At 43.6% G+C, this 22,156-nt stretch overlaps 1 protein-coding gene across 1 annotated transcript; it reads left to right on the top strand.

The window, feature by feature from the left end:
- The first annotated feature begins 800 nt into the window (after nt 1–800).
- On the top strand, nt 801–11,220 carry RBM24 (RNA binding motif protein 24). The gene is made up of 4 exons (XM_088521745.1): nt 801–1,211; nt 1,516–1,639; nt 2,750–2,804; nt 9,045–11,220. Exons 1-4 carry the CDS (start codon nt 1,044–1,046, stop codon nt 9,385–9,387), a joined length of 690 nt encoding a protein of 229 aa, XP_088377871.1. The 5' UTR covers nt 801–1,043; the 3' UTR covers nt 9,388–11,220.
- The last annotated feature ends 10,936 nt before the right edge of the window (nt 11,221–22,156 follow it).

The raw sequence follows: 22,156 nt of genomic DNA on the forward strand, positions 1-22,156 counted from the left end.
ACTAGGGCAAGGGCAAGAAGAGACAGCAGCGCTTAGCCAGGCTTTGGGAGCACAGGGAACGCCTTAGTCACCTGCATACCTTGTGCACCTATGTCTTTAACCTTCCTCCCATCCTTCCTGCCTCCCTGTGATTCTCCTTCCCTGCCACTGTCTCAGCCCTGGGTGTCTCCCCTCACCCAGACTTCCCTTTTCTTTTGTTGTTCCACGTGTCCTTCCCAGTCCCAGCACGGGGCAGAGGCAGAGGCAGCGAGGGAAGAGAAAAGGTGGCCGCGTTAGTGGTTTCACGGCCGCTGCGTGTTCAAAAACGCAGCAATAACGAGGTGGATGAGGATGGCCGTGGTCCTGGCGGGGGAGCCAGGGAAGTGCGGGCGAGCAGGGGTTTTGCCCCGAAGGAGCCTTCGGGGAGGGCTGCGGCTCCCGCGGAGCCGCCTCTGCCCCAGGCCTCGCTGGCTGCGGGGCAGCGAGGACCCCGCTGCTCCCCGCATGCCGGGACGGAGCAGCCCGGTGGCCGCGGCGCCGCCGGGGGTGCCGCGGGGGGCGCATCAGCTCGCAGCAGCTGCGGGCGAGCCCGGCCGGGGGGCCGCCCCGCCGCCGTCCCCGCCCCTGCGAGGGGCAGGAGGAGGAGGAGGAGGCGGGGGGACCGCGAGTGCCCGACCCGGTGGCTTTTAGCGGCGGGGAGGCCACTCAGTTGTTAGCGCCGGGGCCCCGCGCTCCTCTCCCGTGCAGCCGCTGCTCGCGCCTCTTCGCTGCCGGCCTCGCCGCCTCCTCCTCGTCCCGCTCGCCGCCTCAAAGCCGCCGCAGGCTCCGTTCCCGCGGGGGAAGGAAGCCGGCTTTGCAGAAGGAAAAAAAGAAGAAAGAAAAAAAAAAAGGAATAATAATACAGCAGCGCGGCTGGGCGGAGGGGGGACACGGGGCGGGAAGGAGAAGGAAGGCGAGCAGGAGAAGCGGGGCCGGCGCGGGGCGCTGAGGCTGGCAGCGGCGCTCGGCGCCCCGCACCCGCTCGCCGCGGCGGCCGCGCGTGGGGGCCGGCGCCCCCGCGCAAGATGCACACGACGCAGAAGGACACCACGTACACCAAGATCTTCGTGGGCGGCCTGCCCTACCACACCACCGACGGCAGCCTGCGCAAGTACTTCGAGGTGTTCGGCGACATCGAGGAGGCCGTGGTCATCACGGACCGGCAGACGGGCAAGTCCCGTGGATACGGCTTTGTAAGTGCCGCGGGGCCGGGGCCACCTCTGAGAACTAGCGGGGAGAAGGGAGAAGGGGACTGCACGGCTGTGCGGGGCTGCTCGGGTGTTTTTCTCTCTCTCTCTCTCTCTTTTTTTTTTTCTCTTTTCTTCCCCTGTCGTGCCTGTTGCTGCCTGATAGGGCCGCGCCGGGCGCTATCGGCCGAGCCCAGCCCGTGCCCTGCGCCGCCTGCCCGCGGGTCCCCCTTCCCCACCCCACCCCGTGGGGAGCCCTCGGCGTCGCGCGAGACCCGCTCCAAGGCACCACATGCATCACCCTGCGCAGGTCACCATGGCTGACAGAGGCGCTGCAGAGCGAGCGTGCAAGGACCCCAACCCCATCATCGACGGCAGGAAGGCCAACGTGAACCTGGCCTACCTGGGCGCCAAGCCGCGGATAATGCAGCCAGGTGAGCAGCGGCCCCCGCGCCTCCCCCGCTCCGGCCGGCTCTCCCGGCACGCCGCAAAGGCCGGAGGGCTCGCGCGGGCCTGTGCTTTCCCTGCAGCGCTCCGTGGCTGGGTGCGCCACGGATGGGATTTTTAAGTGTAATGTGTGGTAACTTTCTGTCCGTTCTGCACCCGAGCCTTGTTTAAAAGTGAAAGGATGCAAGGATAAAGTATCTAAAGTTGCCCGGGAAGAGTTCTGCAACTGAGACTCTTCATTGGTTATTCCCGCTCCTGGGAACGCAGAAGCACTTACCATTTACAGTATCATTGCAGGGAAAGACTGGCCAAGGCGTGAAGCGCTTCCAACGTGTGCGGTCTTATTAACATAAACAGGATCTTAATGCGAGCTCCTGGAACAGATGGGAGTTATTATGTAGGCTTGAAAAGGAAACGGCTCTTCCCGCGACCACATCGGAGCCCACCTGATGTCCTAGCCGCTTCCCAAACTGTTGCTTTTGCAGCAAGAGAGCCGGGAGTGCGTAGCCTGTGGACATTTATCTGTGCTCTAGCGGAGGCTGCTCCAAATTCCTGAGTGCCAAACCCGAGCAATACTCGGGCAAGCAACGTGGTGCCCATCAAGGAGGGAGTGGGCTCGGGCCTGGGCACTTGGAGGCAGAAGCGAGCAAGAGATGAAGGCGGGTTAGACCCCATGTGCGGAGGTGACTTGCATACAAGGCTGCACAGAGTTCCCAGCTGCAGGCAGGATTTAAAAAGTAACATAGAATCCTTCAGAGGCTTATAATAAGGGACCAGAAAGAAGCACAAAATAAGAAAGGAATGACTTGTGCTTGTTGTTTAGACAAAGTTTTTCATTTAAACATCTGTAAGAATCAAAGTTGTACATGTGCGCTTTGCTGTTTAAGTTCTCTGCTCATTCGTCTGAGCGTATGCATTATATATATGATTTATTTTGCTTGCTAATTTGTGGTTGTATAACCTTTCAAAAATCTTCCCTGCAGCCTGTTGGTGAAGGCTGTTACTCTGTGTTTTCTGTGTATATTTGTGTATGCACATAGAAAAGATAAGCAGCCAAAGAAACACCTATTTAGAGAATGTGATGTTTTTGTTGGTAGGTTTTGCCTTCGGTGTTCAGCAGCTTCATCCAGCTCTCATACAGAGGCCTTTTGGGTAAGTCTGTACAATGGGACCTCAAACAGGGGAGGAAAAATCATTTTTAAAAAAGGAAAGAAAAGTAAGACCTCTGAACGCCTCTCGTAGTAGCATCCTTGTAAATTCACCAGCAGTATTCAAGTTCTCAGACTTAAATATATGTACCCGTAAGTGTGCTCACCTTGTTGGTAATGTCCTAAAGGCCATAGCTGAGTCAAGTTGTACGGGATGTGTCCATTGCAGCTAAGCAGTCCCATCCTGTATGACCCTATGGTAAAAAGAGGAGGTATGACTTTATGTAAGATTGCTGTGCCCCGTTTCTCTTTTTTTCAGCTTGACTCAATGTTATTTATCTCTTTCTAATCTGACAGGGATCGTTTACAGTTAAGATAACTGATCAGAAGGATATGATGATAAGAGGTGGAATAGTTCTGTTTGGAATTAAACTCTGTAACCAGTAGACTCAAACACAAACAAGCTAAAATGGTGATTAACGATGCATGTATGTTTTTTTCATATAGTCACTAGACCTCCGTGTGCTTTTTTTTTTATTTATTACAGTAATGAAGTGGTGTTGATAGCTAAACTGTGTGCTTTTATTTAATTGAAAGAGCTGTAGTGAAAGTTTTTGGGGGTGTCTTTCTGATTTTGTTTTTGTTGTTGAGAAGTGACTTTGCCATGGGGAGCAAAGGGCCTTTTTTTTTTCTTGCTTTCAAGCTGTAGCCTGTGATTTTTTTTAACCGTATTTTGTAGTGAGTGCTAAATTGTGTGACTTCTTGACTCTTAAGTAAATCCACGTATTGCTTGCATGTTCATAATTTTGGGGAGGGAGGTGCTGTTCTTGGGAGGCGTGTGGAGCTCCTTATTAACAATGTGCGTCCACTTGGGCTTTCTAATTGGAGATTTTTACTTCCACAATGTGACTTCAATATGTAGTGCATTTGTCTTCTTCCCTGAGAGTATTATTCCTGAGTAGTTCTAACTCTTGCTTCTTAGAGGCATAACTAGAAGGTTAAGTTTGCGTTAAACTTTCCATACGGTATCACCTCACTAATGCACACTGACTGAGAAACTTGTGACAAAATAATAGATTTTCCTAAATAACGAGTAAGCTAACAGTGAAGTAGGAACAACATGTCACAAACGTTTATAAGGAATGTTTTTATTTGACTAGAATAGCTTCAGAATATTGTACCTAGCTGTTCTTAAACCACAATAGCTTCTCAAGAGTTGGTTTCTCCTGTCTTCAAACCCGTAGGAAATCTGTTTGCCTAGATTATTTGTGTACTTTGTGCAAGAGAATGTTTCTTCTCAAACACTTGTGGAAAACAGGTTGGAAAAAATACGTATTTTTTCTTCTTCTGATTATCCCCAGTTGTGTGTTGTTGGACTAGGCGTGAGGAGCCCAGAGCAGCTGGGCGGGCAGCGATGAGTTTGGGGCACCCTCCCTAGGACAGGCTGGAGGGGAGCTGCAGCCCAGGCACCGCTAAGCAGCAGCAGCAGCAGCAGCAGAGCGGGGCCGGGGCCGGCTGCGGGGAGGCCGAGCAGCGAGGGGGATTCTGCAGCCGGCCCGTGCTTAAAGCAGCGTGTGAACGTGGGGCTCCTCCTGGCTCTGCACGCCCCAAACCAACAACGCCACGCTCAAGGTATAGGCCAGGAAAAGTTTTCCAGCAGGCTGCATAAGGTTTTGTTTCTAATGCAGCGTATGCCAATCTGCAGGAATACGGGTAATGGGGTCATTTGTGTGTGTCCAGTGGGTGACATATGTTGTTTTATTTTTAATTCTGTTTTTTGCCTTTCTTCTATTATGTGGAAACAAAGGAGATGATTGCTAATCCTGCTTCCTACTCCATCCTGCTTCCTGCTCAAAACTTCCAAAAACGTGTATCTTTCCTACAGAACAGAGTTTAAGTTAGGCAGAACTGTAGACATCTGACTGGACTATAGAAGTCACTATTTTCATTCACTCTATTTTCAGGCAATCAGTAGGGTTGTTTCAGTGTTTACTTGGATCTATTTTTATTTAAGAGTTCACTTTTAGAAGGTGATCCATGGGTTGCACTGAAATACTTCAAAATCACTTTTCCTCCTGTGCAGGGTGCATTTTTTAAAAGTACATTTTACTAATATGCTGTGTGAAGTAGGTTATAGTGGAAATATACTACCAATACTCTGCTAATCCACACACAAAAGGTCCAAGCATTTTGTTTTCTCCTACCAGAGTGCAAATTAGTGAGGCTCTGCCGTACTCTGGTATGGTCAGCAGCGTTATCTCACGGTTCCACCTATCAAGCAAGAAACTGAAAATAATTGAATTATGTTGCATTACTTTTACTGAGAAGATGCAGAAGTACAGTATTCTGAATTAAGTACAACATTACTGTGCTGAAAGGAGCCAGAAACTACATTAGTGTCAATGCACAAAGCATTCAAAATGCTGGGAATTTTCCTTTATTCAGTCCTGCAGAGATCAGTTTGGCCACCAAATAACATTTCTTCCTGCTCTTCACATTCAGCATCTTTTGTACTTAATGCTGGTCTTGTCCTGGAAAGTTGTCTGATCACAGCACTGATTTTTGGGAGTGTTTATTAAAATGGTACCTCAGTGAGATTTCATAGAAAGGGAAGGTGATTTTATCTACACCCTAATATAAATTTTCTCCTTTTGAATGTATATTTTTATTGAACCGTTAGTGGAAAAACACAGGTTTATCCTAGGATAGGATATCATTCATTCTGTTGGAGAGATTTTTTCGTCTCCCCGTTTTTGTCTGTAACTAGCACCTGAATCAAAATGGAGGCATTTCCTCTTTTTTAGGTAAAACTAGACTTAAATCCCAAAGTAACAAGTCCATTCAGCTGGTTAGCTGATACTGCCTACTCTGCTCCCTCCAGGAGCGTGGCAATCTTGCCTTCCTGAAGAGGGAAAGAAAAGCCCTGTTGTGAGTTTATGAACAAAAGTCTTGTCTAATATTCGACTGTTGATAATCTGTAAATAGGGAATGAAAGTGGAGCGGTCAGAGGTTAACCTGAAGAATACTAAATGTCATCTTGATGCTTTTAGTCACAATTTTGAAAGAAGCATGTTTAGGGCCGTGTTTGTCTTGGTGCTTACATAAGCTGTCTCTACAATGTGGAGATCAATCCAATCTCTACAATGTGGATAGCAGTTCACTGAGTAAAATGTACTTTTTAGTCATACTTATAAAACCAGATGATGTAATTTAAGCTCCAGAGGAAAACATTTAATTCCAAGTTAAACAGCTACTTGCTCAAGTATTTAATGTTGAGAGTCACTTAACGTGCTGTTCCTGCTGACTTTCCATACACCAGAGCTCTTTGGAGCGCTTTGGATTAGTCTGGACCGTGTCCTATCTTTGGTGGCTTGAAACAATTAGCTATCACTTTATTAGTGCTTATATTATTTTCTTAGGTCTTAGTTACACAAAAAACTATTGTTATAATATTGCAAATCCTAAGGCATATGGCAGGAGCGTATTTAATCTTGTATATGCACAGAATACACTTACTATTAAAGTTAAATGTGGCTTTCCTTTTCCTTCACTGCAAACATTTAAGAGAGGCATATTCAGCAAAATAGGGAATTGCTTTATCAACTTTGGACCTAGCATTAAAAGCAGTCAGCTTCCGAATGGCTGGGGTCTACATGTGCTGACCTTCGTACTAGGTAGGAATTTACTTTGGCCATATAAAGCCATTTTATTCGCCTCAAAAGAATTGCAGCATGACAGACGATCAAAAATAGCCCCGGTGCAGCTTACACTGTCAATCACCATGTGTGAAATGGCATGGTGGTGAGCAGCCTGCCCAGGGTTTACGTACAGGGTAGGGTAAGATGTTGCAAGGAGATAATGTTTCATAACTTCACCACCTGTTAGCTCTTGGCTTAAATAAAACACAAGTGGGAGCACATATATCTCTCTGCCTTGTTCAACTATATGGACAAGTGTCCTAATGCCTCAAGAAAACCTTAGTGCTATCAAATCTCCTGCCTCGAGGAAATGTCTTTTGCAGGGTAACCTAAGCATCCAGATAAGCTTGCTTTCTGTATCTCTGCTGTTAGGCTATCTCTATTTTGTAACAATAGTATGTTAAAAAATCAAAAAACTCTGATGTGATATCTTATATGAGGCAGAGGAGGATCTCTGTTTTTTTCAATATTGTGCAATTTAGTTTGCAAAAATGTTTTATTCCTCTTTCATTAATATTTAAAAAATGGTGTTGTATTTATTAGGATGGTACTTGATTGGTGACCAATACAAAATGCTTGTACATGCACATCCATTTTGTATGGAGAGCTCAGGTGAGGACGTATGATTAGATGGCAGAGCCAGCTTAAGCAGGCTTCAAATGCACTTCTGGCTAATCACTTCATACATTAGGTGAGTTTTAAAAACCCAACTTACTGCTTTCTGTTTTCTTTCCCTCCTCAACGCTTACTTGTCACTCTATTATTTTCTGCATCCCTTCATACAGTGGGAATTGAATTCCAATGACCTGTTGAGTTTTTATGGTGGTGTTCATGTCTTAAGCACTGCGGCTGAGCAAGCACTTCTCTCTGCTAATACTTCCATTCACTCAACTGCCTGAGCTATTTTTTTTTCTTAAGTAGAAAACTGGGCAGTTTAAAGCCTGACTATCACTTATTGTAAAATATGTTTTGCTATAAGTATAGTTGACAGCATCCTCTGTGACTGCAATGTTTCCTTGTTGACCACTTAAGTAAAACTTGAAGTTATTTAACAAAACAACATTTTCTGTTAAATCTTGCATTTCAAGAAAAGAGGATAGATTGCACCACTACAATTTGCATCCATGTTTACTGTGCATCGACAGGTTGGCACAGTCTTTAGCATTGTCTGTAAAGGTAAATTTCAGTTCTGCAGAATAATTCATTTGCACAAGCACATGTTCGTGGTTTTTTTAAGATCCATCTAGAAGTGAGTTCCATGTATGAAGGACTTCTCTGTGGAGATCCAGATGCAAGACAAGGTTATAAACGTAAAATGAAAATACCACTGAAAACATTCTATTTTAAAACTGTATTATATGATGAAATACAACTATGAGATCAACTGGTATGTACACTTGTGTGCTAAGATGATGGCATAACCAATGTTCAGAATTGAAGGGCTGAGTAAACAAGCCAGGGAAGCACGTGCTGAAACTTGATGGAAATGGAAAAGTGTGTGTACTGATGTGTTCAGAATGGTAATTTCTTAAGCCATAAACTTTTTTTTTTTTTTTTTTTTTTTGCTTTTGTTGAGCACCAGATCTATTTAGATCTATGCCCACCTCCCCAAAATTCTACGCTATATGTCTTGCGTAGAAAAAAACAAGCGGGCACAAAACAGGACATCAGTGGCCTGATAATCAAACAGGTTTGACCCTTGTGTCCTTATGACCTTTATAAAAGTGTGATGCACATGTACCTAGGAGTCACTGTTATGGATTTTAATAGCATCTATGTAGCTTCCCCTCAATGGCCTCTTGTGACGGAGTGAGCTGCACTATAGTTCGTTTGGAAAGTGTGATTCTTGCTGTGTTTACCACACTTGTGAACTTTTTTTAAAACTCCTTTGTCGCCTGTGTTGTTGGGGTTTTTATTTTGTTTATTTATTTTTAATAAGGGTGACTGAGGTTGCAGAGAAATTAATGTGTGCTGAGTCTGCATAGCAACTTAAGTAGGGTTGCCACAATACACTTCTCTCCCCCAAGGCTTTATATGAAATCAGAGTTAAACCACTTTGTTGCCTTATGGGCTATTGTCAAACTTATTATAGTGATGCTGTCAAATTGCTTAGCTATTATTAAGAATAATAGAGTATTTGCAGGAAATAATGTCACTAACAGTCAAGTAATTCAGGGTGAATTAAGGTAATAAAAATCACATGTAGGTGACTTGAAAAATAAATACTGAAATTTTCCAAATGGAGTAATTGAGCTTACTCATTCAGAGCCGTTTTAGAACGAACATCAGTAATCCTGGTCCTTTCAAAGATGGTCATAGCATTAAGCCTAACATCCTCGAGCAACCTGCTTTAACTGGGCTGCAATGCTTCGGAGCAATGCGCCATAGTGGGCCAGTGAGCTGCTAGTCGCTCCATTCTGCCTAGCTATTGTGGCAACCCTATGCACATAACAACGACTAAATTGAGTTTGGTTTAGTTCCGAGTATGGGTTTGGCAGGCGCTGCTTCTTGGGCCCCCGCTGACTCGCTCTCCCCTCTTTCAACAGGATACCTGCTCACTATGTCTATCCGCAGGCTTTTGTGCAGCCTGGAGTGGTGATCCCGCACGTGCAGCCCGCGGCAGCCGCTGCATCCACGACGCCCTACATCGACTACACAGGAGCCGCCGCGTACGCGCAGTACTCGGCCGCTGCGGCTGCCTACGAGCAGTACCCGTACGCCGCGTCGCCGGCCGCCGCCGCAGGCTATGTGGCGGCAGGCGGCTACGGCTACGCCGTGCAGCAGCCCATCGCCGCCGCGGCGCCAGGCACGGCTGCTGCCGCCGCCGCCGCCGCCGCTGCCTTCGGGCAGTACCAGCCCCAACAGCTGCAGACGGACCGCATGCAATAGCAGATGGACTCGCCAGGGAAGCCCTTTCTCTCTCTTCCTCTTTTCGGCCTTCCAGTGTAGGTAGTTAGTAAGAGACAATTGATATTAACTAAGGAGCTTTAAGGAACGCCATGCTATTGCAAAACTAAAGGTTTTTATTCCACTGTCTTCATACAGTCTGCATCCAAACCATGTTGTTAGATGGGAGGGGTAGCGTGGGATGTTTAGTTTCAAATATCAATCTGGAAGAAAATGGGAAAAAAAATATTGTACTGCCACGCCAGAGTGGCGGGAGTAGCAATGAGACTTCGTATTTTAAAAAAAAAGCAACAAAGAAGCAAAAAAAGCCAAGGTGTATTTTTTTTACAGTATCAGGGAAACAAAACTGCCTTTATAAGTAAGAAAAATGGCGCTTGAAAAGGTTGAATGGGGGGAAAAGAAAAATCACAAAACAAAAACCCAACCATCTGAATCAGCAATACGTAATCTCTCTCCATCTGAAGAGGAACTCAAGGCACCGATTGCCCTCTTTAGCTTTGCACAGGGCCTCCACGAGTTGCCTTAGAGAGACCCTGCCTTCTCACCGCGGTGTTGCGGGGCACGGAGCAAGCAGAGGAGCGAGGCCTGCTAGTAAGATGGCGCCTGGGCACCAAAGTTATTTTCTCCCATGTCCTCTGGCCGATTGGAGCTGTGGAGCAAGTGAGGTGGAAGGAGCGGGTGCAGCAGCTGTAGCGACAATCGATAACACAGAGCGTTCTGGAAAGAACACATCACTCGCGCTCATGTGATGAGCTTGTCACATCCTAATCCCTCGCCCCATGCTGTTTCACTTTTGGGAAACTTTAACTGCTGGTGTCAGCTCTTCTGATTCTAAAATAGGATCAGCCCTTTACTACAACAGCCTTCTCTTTCTATTTATTGCTATTCAGAACTTGTCAATAAAGGCAGGAAGAAGCTTGACGAATTTAAACCTTTAAGAACTGTTTTAAGGGAATTTCCTCTTTTTCTCTCTCTCTCTCTTTTTTTGGAAACCATTTGTACAATTTTAATATCTATTTCAGGACTATATTTAAAATATTTATTAGCAAACATACAGTACACAAGGCAACTTTTGTTACCAAGACTGCAGTTCTTCAAGGGTTAATGGTATGTGATTTATACTGTGCCTTAATTGTAATGCTATTTAAAAAGAAATATTTATTTTGAAAGTTTTACTATGCTGCGCTCTAAAGAAAGCAACTTTAGATGTGACACTGTAAAATTATGTATTCATCTCATGGCATAAATTATTCAGTAGGATTAGATGTAGCATATTAAATATTAACCTAATTAACTAAGGATGTTGACTTGGATTTATTTAAATTCAGTATGTGCACTGTATGAGGGTACTCTTAAAGTAACACCTTTTTAGGGTTTTACATAAAATATTGCTACTTCATTCTTTTCCCTCTCATAGTTTTTCATGTAGACCTCTCAAATACATTAGTGCATTTTTCTCACTCATCTGTACGTAGACTATTTTTCCCTTTGCTAGAAGATGCTGCTTTACATTGTCCTGTGAAAATACAGTACTTGCAATTTTTATTCTTGACCGAAATGGAATTTAATATTTTACACTGTATTGGATTTTTTTATACTTGAACAATTTCATACAAGGGAAGACAGGATAGCATTTTTATGGACTTTATTCAATGTCACTGGATTTATTTTAAGTATTCTGAATACTAGCCAGTGTTATAAGGTAAACATGACTCTTCTGTGCATATTATTTATTCAGTATGTATACTGCTTTACAACATTTCAGATCTCTTAATCTATTCACTTGTATTAAATAAAATAAAAAATGTTGTTGCATCTAGTCTCCTGATGTTTTTGCTCAGATTGGCTTAGACGTTGGCTCAGATGGCAAGATAAAACTAGGGGGCTACTTTTTTTGTAGTATTCCTGGTCTGTGGGGTGAGCAGCAGCATATGCAATGACTTTCAATATGTAGACTGATGTAAACTGTATTAAATGGAGAAAATCCAACAAAGAAGAGGGAAATGATCTACCCCAAGAGTTAGCATGAAATAATTGGGAATGGAAGGGAGTGTAGGAGGTCATTTGATCCAGCCCAGGTTGCTTCGGGCTTTGTCAACTTGGATATTGAAAACCTGCCTGTTGAGAATGCACGATCTCTCTGGGCAACCGATTCCACTACCTAAACATCTCCATAGTGTCAAATTATTTATTTATATCTAGCCAGAGCGTCCCTTGTTCATCTCTCCATTCTTTAGCAAAGAGCCCAGCCCCATCGTTTCAGTAATCTGCCCTTTAGATACTGGGAGGTGGCTGCTCTCTGCTGCAGGCTGAGCAAACCCAGTGCACTATGTCTCTCCTGCCAAGCCTCATGCTTCAACTCCCAGCCATCTTGGTGGCCCTCCCAATGAATAATTCAACAACTGTCATGTACTAGGAGGCTCAAAACTGGACACACTGTTCCACATGTGATCTAATAAGTGCAGAGTAAAGGGGAATGACCAGTGCCCTTGTATTAACAGCAGCATGGATGGTGGAGGAGCCCAATGTGTCTTCACTTTTTAGCACATATGAAGGTCTGCTATGTCAGGCTCTGGCCTATACGGTTGCAGGGGGCTAGGCCATCCCATGTGCAGGACTCTTCTTGCTGAATTCATGAGGTTCCTGTTGGCCAAATCTTCTAGCACATAGAAGTCCCTCTGAAAGGCAGGCCTGCTCATGGGCACAGCAACTGTGCTCCCCGGTTAGTATCATCAGCCCACAGACCTCGTGGAGGGCATTCTGTCTCCTCCTGCAGTTCATTGATACAGACATCAGGCAGGACAGACTGCTGAGGAATTCGACCAGCCTCTACCAGGTGGAGTAAGTTATGATTAGCAATAACCATGTCAGCCAGCAGTCCAGACAGTTTTGTACCCATCTAGGCTGTCAGGTCCCAAACTTAGATATAAGGATTCTGGGGGACACCACACTAAACACTTTAATAAAGGTAAGCTAGATATCCTCCACTTTCCCTTCATCCACGGATATAGTCATTTCATCAGGTGGAAATGAGGTTGGTCAACATGATTTATTATTGGTAAATCCATGCTGGCTCTTCCCAGTCTCTACCTTCAATGCCTTGAAATGTTGCATGATTTTTCCAGTGACAGAAGTGAGCTCCATAGTTCCCTACATTGTCTTTCTTGCCCTTTCTGCAGATGCGTGCATCACTTGTCCAGTCATGACAGAGCTCTCTGCATCTGTATGACCTTTCAAAGATGATAGAGAGCAGCCTAACAACCACAAGAACCAGCTCTCTTAGCACCCTTGAAAGCAACCCATCTGGTCCCATGAACTGGTGTAAATGCAGATTCCTCAAAAGATCCCCAAATCAATTCTCTTCCACACCTGGTAGCTTCTGTCCTCCTTGAACCCTTCTTATAGGTACCAAGACTTGTTATTAAAGACCTAAATATAAAGGCACCTTTTTGCATATGGTATTTGGACAGGGAAGCATTAAAGTAACTGCTCAGATCTAGTTGATGTTAGATATGTAATCTCTTCTCATTTCAATATCAGTTCAAGCTTCTAAGGACCAAATATGGTTGCTACCTTACATGTGAAAGAGGCCTGTGTGAAATGCATGACAGTCTTGGCCAATTGTTTGGGGAGGGAGAGAGGTTCAAATAATCTACATGTCAAAAATCATTACTGTATCTCTTATTCCTATAGCACCTTCAGCAGAGGCACAGATGTGACTGTAGAGCTTTTCTTTCAGCCATACAAGGGGTTGAACTCCCTCTGAACTGCTTTGACTGGGGTGGCTGCTTCACACTGCCTTCAAGCCTCTATTTGAGGGCAGAAGGGGGAATTGAAGAGATAGAAAAGATTTTTGCTGGTCCTGGACAGACCTCTTTTCACCATGATTATGGGCCTTAGTTGCCCAGAACTGGCACATTCACTAACATCCTGGGGTGGTTATGTCCTGTTCCTTTCTTACGGAGTGCTCATAATATGTTTTCTGGGAAGTTTTGCTGAACTGCCTCTTGCAATCTGACCTTAAGCTCTGTGATCCTGGAGAGCGCAATGTCTTGTTCTTTGTGCTAAGAAGCATGTAAACATCCAGCAGCGAGGTGAGCACGAATCCCTTTAATAAATGCTGTTTTCTGCTCTCTTGCCCCATTCCACAATGCCAGGCTCTGCACTGAGGGTTTGGCTAAAGGACCTGATAAAAAGTTGGATTAAAAGCAGGAGTCCTTCTGAACTCTGAGACATGGTTACCTATTGCCTGGGGTAGTATGGAGAAGGCATCTTGGCCCCGCCTATACACCAATATTTACCCCATGCCAATGCCCCAGGCCCTTCCCCTGCCTCCACCCCAGCGCAGGACGTGAAGGGGTGTCCCTGCTGCGTAGGAAGGGACCAGTGTTGTGGAAAGCCTCGGCAGGAACGGAATAAAAGTTTATGACTCTTCACATCATAAAGGTCAAGGTAGCTCTGTGACATGACAGCTTAAATGACCTCAGCAAAAAAGCAAACACGCGAAGTCTGCTAGTAAAGCTAACTCGGGCATGTAACTTGAACATTAACTTTTATTCTTGCAAAATGAGTAGATCAATAGCACTTCACCTATATGAATGCAAAGAATTCATATTATCAGGATAAAAAATAATAATAGCGAAATAGCAGCACTTATTTGTGAAATGGGTGAATTATCAGCAGAAATGTTAGCGTTTTGCTGGAGAAAAGGCCTAGATGCCAGGAGCAAGAGGTTGCACACAGAACTGTTCAGCACTGCTAGGTTTCGAGTGCCTGCAAAAGTGCTTGTACACAATAAAAAAAAAAGTGTCCAGTGCTCAGCTCTGTTTGGGGGAGAGGAGGAAGGAGAAGTTAAAACTAAACACCTTTGCTAAAGAATATGTGGATAAAAAAGTTGGAATGCCTTGAAAGGTTACATTGATGAGCTGGAACTGCTCAGACTGTAACGTTTCCCAATAGGTCTATTTTCCCAAAAAAGCTTCTGAACATTACTTGCCATTACTACAATTCTCTGTGTCTATCCATTGGGTTTTCCAAACAAGAAGGAAATTATTAAGAATAAAACATGACCCAATTATTCACAGTGCTTTTCCATCTTATTATTAGTCAGATGCTGAGCCATTTCATATGTATAAAGAGAGTAATTCTCTAGTTCTGCTGCATTTTTTTTAAGAAAAAGCATTCTATTCTGCACTGTTACATTTTAAATAGCTTGTACATGATTTGTCTTCAGTTCAATTTCAACTTCTTTTCCAGGCTTCTTGTATAAGCAAACATTTTAGCAATGTTTTCAAACTGCAAATTATATATATTCTGTTTTCCTATGCCCTTGAACTTCAAACCACACAGGTGAAACTTCCTCATATCGATAATAAAAAACACTTTGGGCAAAGCCTAACTGTGAAAAGCTCAGATCCACAGGAATTTTTCTTACGAAACATCTGCAAGTGAATGAAAACTGAAGACTGTGAAGGAATTTGGGGTTGCGCTTTTCACCAAAGCATACACCAAAGAGAATGTACTACAATAGCAGGAATGGGATAATGTAGGAAAAGGAAAAACATTCATCGTTAGATTACATTTAATGCTACCATAAGAAGTACGTATGACAACCTATAGGCTGTATTACAAGATGAGTGCTGGAAGTTTGCATTCATCATTTCCATGTATACCCCTGAAAAAAAAACAGGAAAATGTTTTTTAGCTAGTTTATTACTTTCAAAGTACCATATTTGGAGGAGTAAAAATACCACGGAACAGATTCATTGTACTGTTACATGCTACATTTATGCAAACCAAAAAAGCATCTTACAACTAATGATTTTTAGGTCTATGAAAGAACTTCTTTTTTTCCAGCATTGCATAAAAAGGACTTGAGGCAAAACTGGAGTTTCCTATCCTGAGAAAATTCTTTTGTTTATTTATCCTCATTTGTGGCAACGATGACAAAACTAAGATAAAGCTTAGAAAAGCCTGCAGAAAACAAAATTCAATCCTCCTAACTTTTTACATAAAAATTTTACCAATTACTATTTTGATCAAAAAAGAATAAAAACTCTCATTGATTGCTTAAAAACAAAATGTCCTTGCACCGGGAAAATTTCAAAATGGAGTATTCTGATTTTTTTTTCCTGATATGAATCACTACAATGGAACAACCTCCAGAAAACTAAAGCTTCAGTATATTTCCCTGTTACTTCAAAGAGAAGACAAGCTACTTGCTCAAGGCTGCGGATTCTGTACTGTTGCCAAGAATCGGGATTCCCTAGCTATTTGCTCAGACTGCTGGGGTTCCTGTCCTAATTTGGTCACTAGCAATATTTCTGAATGAAGGCAGCTAAGGTCTAGGGGCAAATCTTGTCCTCGCGAGAAGGCAAGCCTTTTAGAAAGGCTTTCTTTAGAAAGAATATGCAAACAGTCTTGACTATTTTATCTAGGTAAGTGAACAGGAGCAAGAGAAACAATACAGGCATAACTGAGTTGAAACATAAGCCTTTTTTAAAGGTATGTCTAAAACACTTTTAAAGGATGGTCAGTCTTCATTATAAAGTAATTTCTTCAGAACATCAGGACACTAAAAGTGCTGCTCTCTTCTAGCCTTGAAACATGGTAAGTAGTATGTTAGTGTGATGAGCAATGCTCACAGTTTCTTTTTCAAGATTTTGTTACGGAGCAGTGAGCATTCCTTGGCTTCAACATGTTAACATGAACACTGTTTAAGGAAAATGTGGGCTTGTTACAACAAGCATTTGATATCACAGGGTGTAAGTTCAAGCGCTATTCTTTTTTCATATTCATCAATATTGCCTTTTTTCCATTAGTGAACTGCTTGATCAAATAAAGATCCTCTTTCCCCACTGTCTGTAAAGTGCATATTTTCAGTAACTCATGAGTGCCATCATAATTTAAACTGTTTTTCATGTAAGAGAACGTTCAAAGATCTCCAGGCATTATTCTTCTGTAAATGTCATCAGTTCCACTTACACCACTATACCTCCAAGAGGGCTTTCCTGCGACCTTATCAAGACCAACGATATCCCTGTCCACTGCAATGACACCTAGGCTCTTGTCAAAAGAAACCAGAACCTAATGTAAAGCAGTAGGAGACATGGCCAAGTGTGGAAAAGGAAGGGTGTCCTTGGGCCGCAGGGTGCTGCTGTCAAACGGGGGGCTGCAGTAGGCGCTGCGGCTCCGTTGAGGTAAGCGCAGGGACACGTTGCAGTGGATGCTTCCACGCGCAGGTGCTTTGGTTTAGTTCACCGGGGCTAGGCGACAGTCAAGCAAAGCACCGTGACTTTCTAGGGAGGAAAACCTTCGTATTCGCTGGAGCTTCAAAGACTCAGGCTGGCTTCAGAGATCTTGTATCCTACCTTCAGTATAATGTGAACCTTCTGCAGCAGCCTTGTCTAAGCATTTCGACTCCTGCGAGAGCAGTGACACTTGCCAGCAGTTCTCTGTGAATATGGCTTGGCAGAGAGACAAACAGAGCTAGTGCAGGAGCCTCAGGGAGTCTGGCTTTCCTAAACTCAGGAATGGTAAGTATTAGGGAGAAGCAGGCCCTGTGTCATATCTGCCTTTTATTACTTTTAAGATACGTTTTATTTGAAACGTGGCTGCACAGTACTGATGCTATGAGGTTGTAGGGAGGCTGCTTGGCGGCTACCAAGGGCACCCGCTGCAGCAGGGAGGGCAGACGGGCGAGTCTGGGGCACAGGGGAGAGCAGGGCGATACCCAGGCACTGGAGGGAGCGCAGCCAGACGGAAAGCGGCAGATCCGCACACTCCTACACCGGGAACATTGCGGGGGGCCGGATGGGTTTGCTCTAGGGGGGTCAGGAGTACAGCCTGCTCCGTTGCAGGGAAAGCGCTATTACTTGAAGACATTAAAAGATTTTCATGGATTCTTGACATTTACTGTGGTATTTAATGTTCTTAGAAGGATGGTATGATGGTTCTGAGTTTAAAAGCTAAAAAGAAAACAGACCTTCCAGGTTTTTGCTGGCTAAGAAGGAGAGCCGTTATTGCACAGTTGGTGACTCCTGAAGACAAAGTCATAAATATGCCATCATGAGAACAAAGAGCTCCTCAGAGAACTGTTATTAAATCTATGCAGGGTCATCTGCAAAGTCTCAGCTTTCTGTCAGTCATACAGGTAAAAGATCTAATAACACTAACTTAAGTTCAATTCCCAAACCAGAAAGGATCTCAGGAAATGATCTCTCTTGCTGCTTTGTTCACGGATCCTGCTATTTAGGGAACTACCCAGAGTTGCAAGAACATTTGGTTGCTCCAGAGAACAGTGCAGAGCAGGGCAGCTCAGATCAGAGAGAGCAGATTTTTCCTAGGAAGCAGCAGAAACCTCCACAGACTTTAAGGATTTGTTGAGAAACAGAATGGAGCAGGATCCCTGAAAGAGCAGCACGTGGGAATCACGACACGTGTCAAACAGAAGGGCCGCCCCCATTTAAATGCAGCCCCCAAGGCTCGTCCCTAGTTTGCAGGCTCCGCAGCAGCTCGTCTGCGTTCACAGGCTCATGCTGTAGGAGCTCCTGCAAACGCAGCCTGTCAGCGAGCGGCTCGGTTCAGTCAAACAGGACATTGGAAAGCAGGACGCTTGGCAAGCTGAGCTCCACTCCAACTCTCAAAGGCAATGCACAGAGAGAGAAAAAAAAAAAAGAAACAAACCACATGGGCAAAGCTTTCCCCAATATTTCCCAAATCTATTATCACCCTTCTTTCAGATAAGCACACCGGCAGTCATTTCTCTATGCGCTGATATTTTAAAGCAGAGGCCATCTATAATTACACTGGAATGTAAAATAATAAATTGCCTGGACTGCTGCTAATCATAGAGGAATTGAGGAGATCATCATATGGGAAAGCTGGAATTTTGTATTCCAAAAGAGAAATGTACTTAACCACAAAAAGTGCGTCACTAGAGCTTATATGTAAAATTTCAGATAAATTTATGCTTTTGTTGATTGCTTCCATTAGGGGTAATTGCTGTCAAGGCTTTCCAAAACAAGAGATCCTCTTTTAAAACACACATCCAAAGACTTTCAGGTATCTGAAGGCTTATTTTAAATACTTTCTTTAAAAACAACTATTTTGCAGCATAAGCACTTCTTGCTCACTAATTTCAAGTCTTTTTCCCATGCCAGTTGTGTATAACTTTCCCTTAGGCAAAAGTTCTAGACCTCCTTGTCTTGTCTGGCATTTTATCTGCTTAGATTTAAAATCTTTCGAGATGACACTGTTATTTTTATTTATATAAAATACTTGGTAAATGTTACATAATGTTCAGGAATAGTGAACAGATGTCTTTCCTAAAATGCTCAATCTGATATATTTTAATCTGCATTTTACACCCTCTCACTCTTTCAATTTGCTCCATTATTTTATTATTTTGTGACTCTACTTTCAAAACTGCTGCTGTTTTCCTGTTGGCCTGAACATAAGAGGCAACATGAAAGTTGTTATAAGGCAGCAGGAAAACACCCTTGGAGGTTCTGTATGAAGGGTTCATTCATGAAAATGAAGGGAAAGAATGGCATCAGAGAAGAAAAAAAGGAATGCTTAACTCACGTCCTCGGTCAGCAGTGTTAACCGCATTTGCATTGCCATCCTTGCTTCAGAGCTTCCAGATTTGTTTTTCTCCAGCTGTTTTTCTTATCACTGTGGCATGTTTTCTCCTCACATGGAGGCACGCAGCTCCAGCCTCTCTCGCTAGCAGACCGGGGGCGTCTTTCAGCTGCTCCCGAGCCTTCCCTTTTCAATCTCCCACCTGCCTCTCTTACCCCTCATAGCATTTCTGACCTACTCAGCCTGTGTATTTTAAAAAAAAATCTTTTCCGGTTGCCACATTTGGTGCTCTAGGTACTTTTCATTCTCTCTCTCCCTCAGAACATGACATTTCGGAGCATTATTGTGGGCTAATGGGATGACGGCAGATTTCCAAAGCCGCCTTCTGCTCTGGGAGAAATCTCATCCAAGTCTTTTCAAAATTTTCATGCACCAAACTGAAAGTTTCTTTTGGTTATCGGGGAATGCTGGGAAGCTGGCAGAAGAAGGGCATGGTGCTAAATCACAAGAGGTGAAAATACAGGCTTTTTCTTAGACTGACCAAATCTCACCTCGAGCTGCCTCACAGACTTCCGCTATCTTGTTCCTTGTGCTCCACATGTTACCCAGCACCAATGCTGTGTGTGAAAACTCTAAAATTTAGAAAGAAAGTCCAAGTTACAATTCAGAATCACTGTCAAATAGTGTCCTGATGCCTGCATTATTCCTGTAGGCTCTGCAGATGAGATAGACAAAAAAGCCTTATTCTTACACACATATAGGCACATGTGAATCCCTTGATTTTCATGGTCAGGAAAGAAACTTTATATACAATATAATGTTTACATACTTTATATTATAATTGTTCTTAACTCTGTAATTGAAAGTTTAGGCACATCTGATGGCTCTTCTCACATGTTCTTTTGCACTTTGGGAAGCAGGTGATTCTTTTCTGTCATGCTGGATTTGTAAAATCCTATCCAAAAAGTGTGTGGCTACAGGAAAAGCCTGCCATCTAATTAAATTACTTAAAATTAAATTTCAAAGCTGTTTGTCTTCACTTTCCTTCATAGGTCAAATGAAAATTTGTCTATGAGGGTATATTTAAAAGTTATGGAATCCTAACTGGGTTTTATACAACTTTGTTTTTAGAAATGTCATTTGAAGAAAGCATTCTTGAAAGCTCATAAAATAAAACAAACAAACAATCTTATCTACATATCATCCAAGTTTCTGTCTGAATCATGTCTCTATTGAAGATCCTTTTTTAACCAAATGGAAACTCAGATTCCACCACTGGAGAGAACCGGTTGAGGAACCTTCTCTACAACAGGGGCCCACTGTCCACGGATCTGCACGGACTGGATGTACTGGCATCCAGCATTGCTTTGATATAGATTGTGAGCTCAGAAAATTAATTTACAACCTTCACATCAGTCTGCAGACAGGGACACATACTCATAACTACCTGAGAAGGGCATCTTCTTCTGCTACTGTGGAGAAAGTGGAGGAAAGCTCCTCTGCTCTTCCTCATCCTTTCCTTCTCTGATACTCTTGGCACAGGGATGGGAAGAAGGATCTGCCCTCCAGCCGTCTTTGGATGAGGTCTTGTGGTCTGCTCTTAGTAGTTTTTTAGATTGCTTGTTTTCAATAAAGTGCATCAGCTGGTGTTTGTGAACACTGCTCAGTGTAGATAAAGTCAGGAGAGTTTTGTAGTCTTTGCAATACACGTGGTTGCTGCCAGCAGAGAGAACAAAAAGCCCCGTTTTTTCCCCGATTCAGACTCTATGTGCTTCCATATGGCTCCTACAGTGGTCTTAGAGGAATTTGCAAGACAGTTCATGAAATAAAGGGGAATCAAGTTCCAAATTTAATAGGCACACGCGGCTCTCTGTACCTACCAGGAATATCAATACACTAAGAAGAGCCCTATTAATAAGAAATGTTGTTATGTGGAAAAGACTAAGCTGGAGTGGCCTTGTTCCAAAGAAACCAAATATGCTGACTGTGACACAGCACTCTGAACTTTCCACATTAGATCACCAGATATCTTTGACAGTGAGAAATTAGAGTGTGACTATATATTCAGCACACCCAATACAAAACTATGTTTTATATCTATGGCTGTGTCAGGTTAAATGGGATCAAATGTTTTCTCTCTTAAAAGAAGGGAAAAACAAAGACAATAAGCCCTCCCCTTTCTTCAACAAATTAGGCAAGCACTGCTTGATGGTACCGAACTGTACTCTACAGTGCAGAGACACATAGGCCTGGATCACTGTCACAAGGAGCCTCTTTCCTTCTGTTGCCTGCAAGAGGAGGCAAGGGGCACTAGCCCACCTAAGGCACAGCTCACCTCTGCATGTACGTCACCCGGTTTTGTCTTCTCCTACATCTTTTCTGATTTTTTTGTTTGTTTGTTTTTCAAATAGAAATGGAATACAAGGACTGCCTAATTTCATAGAATCATAGAATCATAGAATGAAAAAAAATTAAAAACTATTAATTAAAAAATTAAAAAATTAAAAAAATTAAAAATTAAAAACTGAAGCAAATATTGAATGCAGTTCATAGAGACAATCATAAAAGTCACAGAGCAACATGTTAAGTTACAGATGTCCTGTTACAAATGTCCTGTTACAGATGTCCTGTTACAAATGTACTGCTACCCAGAGCAAGAGGGTTCTGGAGCTAAGTCACACAAAGATCTTTACTGGCCTGAAATTTATCAGCCTTCTTCTGATATCAAAGATAAGCACTGAGAGAAAACAATGTGCCCAGCCTGTACGTAAACAGACTGCTTGAAACATCTACGAAAAAAATCACAATATCAAATTTCTACCACTACCTTGTGCATTTAGATCATCAGTTAAGAGGGTGAATGGATGAGCAGAAAGCTGCAAGTGTAGGAAGCAGCTAAAGTTTTGTTTGGGTTATTTTCCAAGTCTTACTCTCCAACACATCCACTGCTGGTATCTAGTTAGCAGAGGACACAGTGTGTGCGGCTGCTGCGTGCTGTCCACGCTACTTGTGAAACCCAACACATTTCCACGTAGCCTTCACAAACGAACATTTGTAACTAGCTAGAAGCCTAGCGCTGGCCGTGAAGAACAGCTGTGCTGGGAAGTGTGGCAGGATCCGCGTGGCTCCGTGTGCCGGCACACTCGGGATGCAGACGCTCCCTGCGAGC

The sequence above is a fragment of the Tinamus guttatus genome, unplaced genomic scaffold, assembly GCF_059628265.1.
Source record: "Tinamus guttatus ecotype Peru unplaced genomic scaffold, ASM5962826v1 Tinamus_guttatus_pri_ptg000131l, whole genome shotgun sequence".
NCBI classification, from domain to species: Eukaryota; Metazoa; Chordata; class Aves; order Tinamiformes; family Tinamidae; genus Tinamus; species Tinamus guttatus.

Coding starts and splice junctions, on each gene's coding strand:
- RBM24 (XM_088521745.1), top strand. CDS start 1,044: ATGCACACGACGCAGAAGGACACCACGTACACCAAGATCTTCGTGGGC. Junction 1,212..1,515: donor AGTCCCGTGGATACGGCTTT/GTAAGTGCCGCG, acceptor CACCCTGCGCAG/GTCACCATGGCTGACAGAGG. Junction 1,640..2,749: donor GCCGCGGATAATGCAGCCAG/GTGAGCAGCGGC, acceptor TTTTGTTGGTAG/GTTTTGCCTTCGGTGTTCAG.